We start from the raw sequence: 11,667 nt of genomic DNA on the forward strand, positions 1-11,667 counted from the left end.
AGAGTACACATGTGCAATGCAGGAAAGGGAGCAATATTGACATAAAAGGCTTGTGGCAATGAAAGAAGTAAAATGGCATAGAATAATCTTAGAATCCCACTTTTATCCTAAGACAACAATTCAAAGGAACAAGCAAGACAACACTATGTGCACAAACACAATTGTTCATTGCAGCCTTATTTGTCATGGCAAAATACCAGAAGTAACCTCCAGTTTGAAAAGGAGATTGGCCATATAAGTATAATGCAAGTCATAAAAGTGTTGGAACTATCAAAAATGGTTAGATTAAGTAAAAACAATGCAAAATTAGGTGCGTGTTATGATCACATAAAAAATACACAAGTATGGATACCCCAGGAAGATTGATTCAAAGCCAGAATCTCTTCCAATCATTGAATATGGATTATATTCACTTTCCTTTTCATTGCACTTCCCGAAATATATTTTCATTGTCCTTTCATGAGGGAGTAGCCAAGTACAACGCCCTCAGCTGGAACAGCAGAGACTTTCAGGGACTGGATCAAGTAAGGAATACTCAACTCAACGGCACTGTGGCACGGTCACCTCAAGCTACAATAATCTTTCCATTTTTTTATTTTAGAGTGCTTCAATTTTTTTTTAATATTTATTTACTTTTAAGAGAAAGAGAATCAGCGCATGAGTGGAGGAAGGGCAGAGACAGAGGGAGACACAGAATTCGAAGCAGGTTCCAGACTCTGAGCTGTCAGCACAGAGCCTAAAGTGGGGCTTGAACAAATGAACAGTGAGATCGTGACCTGAGCTGAAGTCAGACGCTTACCGACTGAGCCACACAGGTGCCCCTGGAGCACTTCAATTTTTTAATTTGCAATGTGAAGAGGAATTATAGATAATTCAGTTTTCTTCTCATTCACGTTTTCTATGAAAACTTTTATACAATTAGCATCTATCTCATTTAGGAAGAACTTACAAATAAAACTATATCTGGAAAAACAACAAAAATAAAAGACAAGAGGCTGTTATCCCTAACAGAGAGCAGAAGACCTCTGAGCCCAGTCCTGCCACTTGTAAGACCACAGCATGATACAGAGGGGATCCAGAGCTCTTCTCCGATACAGGGAACACATGCTCACTCCTGGAGCCACCAGCCCAGAGACTCTAAACTAACTGAATTGGGGGTGCCTGGGGTGGCTCAGTTGGTTAAGCATCCGACTCTTGATTTTGGCTCAGGTCATAATCTCATGATTCATGAGATTGAGCCCTGCGCCAGGCTCTGCAATGACAGCGCAGAGCCTGCTTGGAATTCTCCCTCTCTCTGCCCCTCCCCTGGTCACAGGCACTCTCAATCTCTTTCTCTCTGTCTAAATGTATTGTCCTCAAATGCAAAAAAAAAAAAAAAAGAAAGTATCTAGTCGCCATGGAAAACATAGGTATCCCAGAGGGATTGCAGACTCCATGGCACAGGGTGCTGCTTGAAGTACACACTCACCTCCGGGCCTCCCACTCTCTTCGCTGCCTCCTCTTCATGGTTTGTGCCACTATCTCCTGACGTAGGGACAAAGAGAACAAAAGGTTGAGCAAATAGGGGAGGCTGGGTGGCTCAGTTGGTTAAGCATCTGACTCCAGCTCAGGTCATGTTCTTAGAACTTGTGAGTTCGAGCTCCACATCAGGCTCTGTAGTCAGAGCCTGGAGACTGCTTCGGATTCTGTGTCCCCCTCTCGGTCCCTCCACTGCTCATGTGCTATCTCTCTCTCTCTCTCCTTCAAAATAAGCATTAAAAAAAAAGATGAGCAAATAAGCCAGGAATGTACTCCTGTAGCCCGAGAAGGTTCCAATCAGGCAGAAGCCACTGGACATGGACCCCTGAGGGAAAACATGGGTCATTCATTCCCATGTCCTGAGCTCAGCCTGGTCCTAGAGAAGAGAAGAACTGAAGTGGGGGATGATTGAGACCTCTCTAGCCCACTGGCACTACAGACACCATATGGTGGACAGAAGCAGATGCTTCCCCAGTGCCTGCTCAGGCTACACTCTGTCCATGTGCTCCGTCTGTCCACTCCAGCCTTCCATCATCCCCATCACTGTGTGATCCAGAAGTGCATAGCTACTTCATACTGGCTTCCCCGCCAGATCACTAAGCACTAATGTTACCAATATCCTTCCACGTACCAGCCACTGGGGTTTTTTTTTGTTTTGTTTTTGTTTTGTTTTGTTTTGTTTTGCTTATAGATCCTAGACTTGGAGCTGAAGAAGCCAGCAACCTGGAAACCCCAACAGGCACAGAGAAAAAAAGTCCTCAACAAAAGCCAAAGGATCCTAAAGAGCAGCCTTGAAAGACAGAAAACTTTTAGACAATGATTGGTCTAATCCAGCCACCACGACCAAAAACTGTGGCCCCACCCCTATCCACTTGGCAAAGACGAAGTAGAAGCCTAGACTCTCACCCTGGTGAATACCTCCCACCTGTAACACTTCCACCTTTCACTTGTAACATCTCTCAACATGCTCACTGGGGTGGTATCAGAGGAGGCCAAGTAGTGAGCCTAGAACTTTCTTGCCCAGTGGTAACAAGGAGCCACTCTTCTTGGTGGTTAATGGAGGTCAAGTGGAGAATCTTTAACTTCTATCTCCACCTGGCTATAAAGAGACATGCTGCCCACCTGCTCCTTTGCCAGAATGATGTCAGAGAAAGCAGGTAACACAGAAGGCTTAATTAAGATCCAGAGTCTCAAAACATAAAATAAAATGTCCAGGTTTCATTTGAAAAGCACTCATCACACCAAGAGCCAGGAAAATCTCAAATTGAACACCAAAACAGGAAATCCATAAATGTTAACTCAAAGATGACAAAGATGTGAGAATTATCTGACAAAAAATTTTAAAGCAGCCATCACAAAAATGCTTCAATGAGTAATTAAAAACACAGTTGAAACAAAAGAAAAAAATAGGAAGCTTTAGTAAATAAATAGAAAAATGAAGAAGAACCAAAATGAAATTTAAAACTGAAAATTACAATAACTGAAATAGAAACTCAGTAGAGGGGCTCAAGAGCAAAATGGAGGAACAGAGGAAAGAACCAGCAGATACGATGATAGAAAATATCCAGTCTGATTAATAGAGGGGTAAATGGACTGGAAAAACAAACAAACAAACAAACAAACAAACAGTAACATGTGAACCTACAACAAAAGACCTAACTTTCCTGTCATTGGTGCCCTGGAAGGAGAGGAAAACAAAAGGGTGAAAACACCCTGGAATAAATAATGTCTGAAAACAAAGAAATCTAGCTCAAAATCTGGCAAGAGATATAAACCTACAGATTCAAGAAGCTGACTGAATCCCAATAGGTTAAACCCAAAGAAATCCACACCAAGACACATCGTAATTAAACTTCTGAATATTAGAGCCCCCATTTTTTTTTTTTTAAATCTCAAAAAAAGCAAGAGAAAAATGACATCTTATGTATAGGATAAAACAGTATGAATGCCAGCAGATTTCTCACTAGAAACCACAGGGGCCAGAAGTAGCATAACATTTTCAAGCACTGACCAAAAACAGCTGTTAACCCCAAATCCCATACCCTGTGAAAATATCTTTCAGGAATGAAGGGAAAAGTCAAGAAATTCTCAGGAAAAGGAATACTAAGAGAATTTACTGCCAGCAGAGTGCCTCTAAAAAAAGTTAAAGGACTTTCTGTAAATAGAAAGAAAATGACAAAAGAAAAAACCTTGGAACATCAGGATGGAAGGAAGAACGGGTAAATACAATAGGCTTTCCTTATCGTCTTGAGTTTTAGAATAGAATCATGTTTGATTGTTGAAGCAAAATTTATACCATTGTATGAGGTGGACCTAAATGTACACAGAGAATATAAGAAACTCACATAAACAGAGAAGAGTAAGGGAAGTAAAGGAAGGTAACGTTTCCACATTTATAGCCTGTTGTCTCTAAATCTCTGAGTGTACACTCTTATTAATAAAAATATTTCTGAGAATATATCTTGAATCCACGTATATTTACAAATCATGAAGATTTAAATACCGTTGAGGTAGTCTCAAAGGGCTAACTTACCAAAATCAAATATGTAGCCCTAAACTTGGATTACAGAAAACACAAGGATAGAGGAGCAAGTAAAAGTACTCCACAAACAAGTGATAAATACTAGACAACTGGATTGGCCTCCAATGTCATTCAAAACACAACAGAAAAAAAAAGAAAAAACAAAAAGAGTGGGGTCCTGGTCTAGGTGAAAAGACAATTAAGAGGGGTGTCTGGCTGGCTCAGTCAGAGAAGCGTGACTCTTGATCTCAGGGTCATAAGTTCCAGCCCCATGTTGGGTGTAGATATCACTTTATTAAAAAAAAAAAAAAAAAAAAAAAAAAGACAAGAGAAATAGCTAAACGCAAATGTGCCAGCCCTGGTTGGATGACACTTCAGAAACAAAAGCAGCTGCAAAATCTATTCTGGGGAACAAGTGAAATTTGAATATGGGTTGAATATTAGAGGACACCGTTAATTGCTTACATACAATAATGGTATTGCATTTATAGAGGAGAATGATCTTAGAAGATGAGTTTTTTTGTTTTGTTTTTTAACATTTATTTATTTTTGAGAAACAGAGAGAGACAGAGCATGAGCAGGGGAGGGGCAGAGAGAGAGAGGGAGACCCAGAATCCGAAGCAGGCTCCAAGCTGTCAGCAGAGCCAGATGCGGGGCTCGAACTAACCGCGAGTTCATGACCTGAGCAGAAGTCAGACGCTTAACCGACTGAGCCACCCAGGTGCCCTGAAGATGAGTTTTAAAGTCTATTTATTTAGGGGCATCTGGGTGGCTCACTATTTATTTAGGGGCATCTGGGTGGCTCAGTCAGTTAAACATCCAACTCTTGATTTCAGCTAAGGTCATGATCTCACAGTTTGTGGGATCGAGCCCCTCATTGGGTTCTGTGCGGACAGTGTGCAGCCTGCTTTGGATTCTCTTTCTCCCTCTTTTTCTGCCCCTCCCCTGCTCGCATACAGGCATGCTCTCTCTCTCTCTCTCTCTCTCTCTCTCTCAAAATAAATAAATAAACACTTTAAAAAGTAGATAAAGCTTATTTATTTTGAGAGAGAGAATGCATGTGCCTGGGGGCGGTGGGGGACAGAAAGAGAAGGAAAGAGACAGAATTCCAAGCAGACTCCACACTGTCAGCACAGAGCCCAATGAGGGCTTGAACCAACAACCTGCAAGATCATGACTTGAGCTGAAATCAAAAGTCAGATGTTTACATGACCAAGCAACTTAGGTCCCCCTGCAACTTATTCTCAAATGATTAAGCAAAAGAAAAAAATATACATGTATATACATATACATATATATATATATATATATATGTATATATATATATATATAAAAGAAGGCAAATATGGCAAAATGTGACAAATGTGCAAAATTGTTGAATCTATATGAAAGGTATACGGGCATTCATTGTACTATCCTTTCAAGTGTTGTATACATCAAAAATTTTTTTAAAATAAAAAGTCGGTGGGAAATTATGCATGTTACACATGCATAATTATGCATGTGAATATCATAGAAAGCATTCACAAACTCAGATTCTAGATAGATGCATTAAGCATGTCAATGGAGGCTCTGACATGTTCTGTTCTGACATCTCATCAAGACCAACGACATTCTCTTTACTGACAAACCCTCCCGTCAGTTCTAGCCTGCCTGTTCTTCCCTCAGGGCCCTTGTGTCTGGGTACACTGCACTGGATGTACCTTCTAGGGATATTCTTGGTTCTTTCCTTCCTCATTCAGGTCAAGTGTCCATAGCCACCTTCATAAAAGCAGCCCATTCCCTGTCCAGCCCCTTACCTTGCTTTATTTTTCCTGATATGACACAGCTCTCCACCTGAAACCATCCTTGACCTGTGCTCATTCCTGGTATCTCCCCCAATGGAAAAGAAGCTTTGTGAAGACAGGAATTTGTTCTCTCCCAGAGACACCAGGGCCTTACTGACACCTGGCACAGAGTAGGTGCTGAAATATATTTATTAGTCGGGATGGAGAATTCTAAGACTATTATCTGCAGAACGTGAATGTTTCCAAAGAAAATCCCCCAGATACTGATATTTGGAGCCTGATGAAAAGCAGTTCTTTAATAGTTAAAAGAATGCTACAACAAAAAGGAGCTTTAGATAAAAAAGAGCTGTTAGAAATCAAAGATTAGAAGATAAAGACCAGATGTTGGCCAGAGAGTGGAACAGATAAAGAGCTAGACAAGATGAAAGAGAATCTAAGAATGTATCTGAGGTCTCTGATCAGACTACACAAAACTCTAGAGAAAGGATGGCTCAAAGGCAGGAAAGGTAAGGAGAAAACACTCCTACCTTTACAGGACACACCCCTCAGATGGACAGAGTGTACTGAATATCCCCAAAATGGCTCAAAAGAGCTCTGCTAAAGCACCTTATTGGGAAATGTCAGGCCAAGGATGAAACATTCCAGAGGCAAATTTCAGCATGGACACCCAGGACTGGGAATCAGAGGGCATCAGCTTCTTCCACAGCACTGAACACTAGAATAAAACATGGCCCTATTAGAGGAACAACCGCCTCCCACCTTTAATTTTCCATGTAGCAGAAGCCACCAGTGTTGGGCAGGCCACTTCTGTTGGCCAGGCCCCAGATCGGGTAAGCATCTCAGACCCAAGACTCACGAGGCTCAAACAACTCTAATCTTTGCACACAAGATGCTTCCCCTGGAATCACCACTGGAGACTGAGCCTGGCTGAGGGCCATAGATCCATGTCGTTCCTTCATGGTGACTGCAGAGAATCCGGAGGGGAGTGGAGAAGGGAGAGGATGTTTATGCTATTTATCGTTTCTCTGTATTGCTGCCTTTTTTTTTTAATGTTTATTTACTTTGAGAGAGAGAGAGAGCATGAGCAAGCATATGAGCAGGGGAAGGGTAGAGAGAGGGAGAGAGAATCCCAAGCAGGCTCTGTACTGTCAGCGCAGAGCCCAACACGGGGCTTGAACCCACAAACTGCAACCCCACGACCTGAGCTGAAATCAAGAGTTGGATGTTTAACTGACTGAGCCACCCAGGTGTCACTTTCTGTATTGCTCAGCAAAGAGCTGAGCTATCCTAAGTTTCATTTCATCTGATGAAATTCTACTGTACAGACAAGGATGTCAAAGCTCAGAGAAGTTCAGTAGCCCGCCTGAAGCCACGCAGCCAGGGGATAGCAGAGTCTAGGGTCAATACCAGTGCCTGCTGAATCCCAGCCACCCCTGGACCCCGAAGGCTCCAGCCTGAGCTCTGACCTCTGGGAACGACGTTACTCAAGACGGTGGTGAGGCCAAAACCCACCTCTTCTAACCGTGTGCGCTTCACAGAAGGCTCTGACCCATTGTCACTTTCATTTCCTGAATGCTCTTCACCTTCTTCTTCATCCCTGAAGATATCATCATAGGCAGGAACTTCAAGATCATCATCTTGTTTAATGAGTAGTTTGATCTAAGATTAAAACAAAAAGCAATCAAGGCTCTCTTCTCTCATTGACAGAAAACTCTCCATTACATGTTTTCTCTTACAGAATCTTATTTCCCAATGAGCTGACTCATTAAGGCTTCTGTACAAAGAGCCACTTGAGAATTTCAGACTTCTCAAACATTTTCTTGCTTTCATTTCCTCTCAGAGGCATTGGAGTTGCACCACGCGATATGCAAACATTCCAAAAATTAAAAAACTATCCAGTCATGTAAATCTGGGGAAAAAAGACTCCCTCTCATGCCACACTCCAAGCAAACAAAATGAACACCCCACAACTTGGACTCTGAGAGAAGACAGGGAGGTGTGCGACCCCTAAGGGAGTAAAACTGCTGTCTCTAAAAGCAGTTCCAGGCTGACTTCACTTAGAGTGGTCCTTCACATGAGAACATCAGGGCCAACACTTTGATAACATGGGTGGGATCAACTCAGAGAATGGTTAGGTGGCTGTCCTGTGCCAGGCTCCATGTTTGCTGCTGGGGGTTCAAAGAGGAAGCACAGCATGGCCATGTTAGGCTAACAGTGGTCTCTTACACTATTGTCTTGTTGGTCCTCACACTACCCTTTGGATGGGCAGGGCAGGCCCTAGCCCCACTTGTAGGGCTAACGCCTCTAGATCCCCTGGTATTCAATGACACCAGGCTGGGCCTCAGCTCCAAGGGCAGGCTCAGTGCAGGGTTCTGGTCCCTACACTTTCTAGGTTAAGTGAATTCCAAAATGCATTCTGAGCGCCTCCAAGACTTACTTAGGTGCTATGTTTCTCACCACAGATAAGCAAGACCAGATTCTTGCCCTCAGGATGGTCTAACTCTTGTAGGAGAGGTGGATACATGCCTTGCTTAGAACATCAGGTGCGATGTTGCCCATGGCATAAAAGGTACAGACAAAGGATAGAACTTGGGGAAGACATGGGCCCCAAAGGCCTAGTTACCTGGGTGTCATTATAGACATTCACGACATTAACTGGCCTGTGGGTGTCACACACAAAAAATATGGCATCTTCATCAGGCTGAAGGATATCCAATAGGTCTACATTAGCTCCACAGTTTATGAGAATAAAATAATGGAACTGAAAAAAAGAGAGAGACATTGGGAAGTAAGTGCCTTGAGTAGATCCTTTACCTTCAGCATATTAGGTCTCTGAGTCCTGCTGAGACATATCAAGCCCCTGACACCAGTGAGGCCCTGATGGCAAGGGGCTTTACACAGTTGGCCTGTGTGAAGTGCTTTAATATACTACATATGCCATTTCATTTCCATGATGACACCTTGAGATAGGCCCCGTGGGCAGCCCTGTGGCTGTCTCTGCTTCACCAAGGAGCACATGGAGGTTCAGCATGACTCAGTCTCATGCACAGGGTCAAGAAGTTGATGAGGAGCAGAACAAGACTTCAAATGCATAAATGGGCCTCTGCAGGGGTACCTGGGTGGCTCAGTCAGTTAAGCATTTGACTTCTATGTCTCTCTCTCTGTCCCTCCCCGACTCACGCTTTCTCTCTCTCTCAAAAATAGACATTAAAAAATAATAATAATATGGGGCATCTAGGTGACTTTGGCTCAGGTCATGATCTCACTGTTGGTGAGTTTGAGCCCTGTGTCAGGCTCTGTGCTGACAGCTCAGAGCCTGGAGCCTACTTCGGATTCTGTGTCTCCCTCTCTCTGCCCTCCCCTGCTCATGCTCTGTCTCTCTGAAAAATAAATAAGCATTAAAAAAAATTTTTTAATAAGTAAATAAATGGGCCTTTGCAGATCTCAGTCACTCTACTGTGCTGCCTCTCTGTACTGACAGTGTCGTACAGGTTTAAATTTGTAACAAGTCTCGGGCACCCCATGCTTAATAAGCATCTAAATATCATTTTAAGTCTTACTATATCCTATCTCTATAGAGAACCTTTTGCTTATAAATATCAGGTTGGTACAGGTAGCTCCTTCCGTGATGACAGGAGCTCCAGGCAAGGATTATCTCTGGACAGTCCTAAATGTTGCCACAGACTCCAGAGACCCTCTTCCCTACTCCAGTCCCATCCAGTGGGATCTAAAATGTCCCATCTCTCAGCATAACCCCATGCAGAGGTGGTAAGAGTCCTGGCCTCTACTGTTTAAATTGCAAAGGGAGAAGATATGTTCCTGGATTACCAGTTGGAACTGGGATACTTTTTCTTGGAAAGATAATGTAAAATAGCCACCTTATCTAACATAATTTTAACTAGGCCATATCAAAATCAAACTGCTAAACTCTAAGCACCTTACAATGAAATGCCTGCAACACAAATTCAAAGTTAGACGGTGTCCACATTCACTATCTTTTTTGGTTATCAATTCTGTCTCTACAACTTGAGAGTAAGTCACTCTGCATATATCTCATTTTTTCCTTCCATATTGGCTAATGTAGTTGATACTTAAACATACAAGCAACCTATTGAGGACCTAGAAAGAATGCTAGTGTTAAATTGCAACTGAATAAAAAAAAAAAAAAAAAAAAAGACTAATGACTCTAAAATGCTTCTATCATACCTGTTCTTTATGCTCAAGAAATGCAGTTTCAAGTTCTTGCCACCCAGAAACCGGAACCAGCGTATACTGCACGTGATCACACTGGAACAGAGCCTGAGAGAGATCATTTCCAAAAGTTATCATATTTAGGACGTCTGCAATTTACTTTGAAATGCACTTAAAAAAAAAATAAGGTTGAGAAACGAATGACCTGTGATAAGTTTAGTAAAATGTTAATGGAAGAAACTAGGTGATAGAAATATGAGTGTTGACTATATCATTCTGTGAACTTTAATGAATTTTTGAAAATCACCAAAGGAAAACATCGAGGGTGGGGGAGGCTTATTTTATTTCTAGGTCTTCGGGAAAGTAGTTCCTGACCCAACAGCCTGATCAAAGGTCATGTAAAAATTGCACCATATTCAAAACCGAACCAATGATCTTCCCTAATAGAGAAAAGAATCCTGTATTTCCTATATTGCTTATGACACCACTGTGCCCTCAGTTGTCACAGAAGCCACTCCAGGTCTAACGGTCTCTTCAATGCAACCATTTTTCAGCCAGGTTATTGCAAAAATACTAACTGCCTTTTGCCGCATCCTTCTTTAACCCACCCAATACTCTTGCCAGAAAGGCGACCTCTAAAAGTCCCTCTCCCCAGATTTCAGTTGCTCCAGCCCCTTACCCTAGCCTGCACTCTCTCCTGGCGGGTGGGGAGAAGAGCGGTTCCCTATGCGCTCCTCACCTCCTGCGCCGACTCCCAGCCCATCCTGCACTCCTAAACTCTTCCCGGGGCCCCGCCTGCTCCCTCACCCTTTGGCCCCGGCCCTTCCCTCCCAAAGTACGCAACGCTCACCTGAAGAATCTTGCAAGCGCACAGAGCGTCCACGTCCGAGGCCACAAAGAGAAGGACCCTCTGTCAGGAAAAGAGAGGGCCAGTTGAACGCAGAGAACAGAACGCGGGCCCCTCGTGCCCTCCCAGGGCCGCTCCCCCGGATCCTCCCCCCCCCCCCCCCACAAGGCCACGAGATGTAAGAAAAAGGGTCACCTGGTTTTGAACCACCTCGTAGAACTCCTTGCGGAAATCGGACACAAACATGGCCACGGCGGCCGGACACCCAGAGCTGGCGCTGAGGATCCAAGAGAAGAGCTCCGGCGGCGGTCAAGACTCCCGCCAAACAGGGACTCTTCCGATTAGCCCAGAAGCCAACCAATACCTACTTAGTTCTCAGCTTTTCCCTCTTCCCGATTGGGCCATATTGGAGGCGGGCCTAGCGCTCCGCCAACCGGGCTGGAAATGTTAGGCCCGCTCCTAAAGGAGCGTCATCCACAAGCAAGACGCAAACAATGTTGCCCACTTCAGTTCTGACTCCCTTTTACCCACAAATCCGACGTTTGGTGGACATCTTTAGTTTGGGAAGAGAAGCCTATTGCCTCCCACTGGGCCCTCCAGGAAAAGGAAATCACGCCATAAATTCAATTCACTTACACATTGAACGAAGTCGTCAGTTTACGATTTCGGTAAACTCTCGGCATAGTTCGAAGGCAAATGTGTAGCTTACTTCCGCCAGCTTCCTCGATGGCTGACGCAAAGGCCGGAAGGTCTACGTGCATTCTGGGTAGTGTAGTAGATAAGGAGAATGGGGCCAACTAAAT

At 43.5% G+C, this 11,667-nt stretch overlaps 1 protein-coding gene across 1 annotated transcript in view; it reads right to left on the bottom strand.

The window, feature by feature from the left end:
- The window catches only part of CDC45 (cell division cycle 45), a 33,675-nt gene extending 22,284 nt beyond the window's left edge, over positions 1-11,391 (bottom strand). Inside the window, exons 1-6 of the mRNA XM_019435618.2 lie at positions 11,060-11,391; positions 10,868-10,927; positions 10,033-10,125; positions 8,450-8,587; positions 7,339-7,485; positions 1,469-1,524 (exon numbers count right to left, since the gene is read on the bottom strand). Of these exons, the coding sequence (XP_019291163.1) occupies positions 1,469-1,524; positions 7,339-7,485; positions 8,450-8,587; positions 10,033-10,125; positions 10,868-10,927; positions 11,060-11,110 (545 nt within the window). The 5' untranslated portion in view covers positions 11,111-11,391. The remainder of the gene's footprint in view (positions 1-1,468; positions 1,525-7,338; positions 7,486-8,449; positions 8,588-10,032; positions 10,126-10,867; positions 10,928-11,059) is intronic.
- Between the last annotated feature and the right edge of the window lie 276 nt (positions 11,392-11,667).

The sequence above is a fragment of the Panthera pardus genome, unplaced genomic scaffold (genome assembly GCF_024362965.1).
Source record: "Panthera pardus isolate Hobbes unplaced genomic scaffold, ASM2436296v1 HiC_scaffold_15, whole genome shotgun sequence".
NCBI lineage: Eukaryota > Metazoa > Chordata > Mammalia > Carnivora > Felidae > Panthera > Panthera pardus.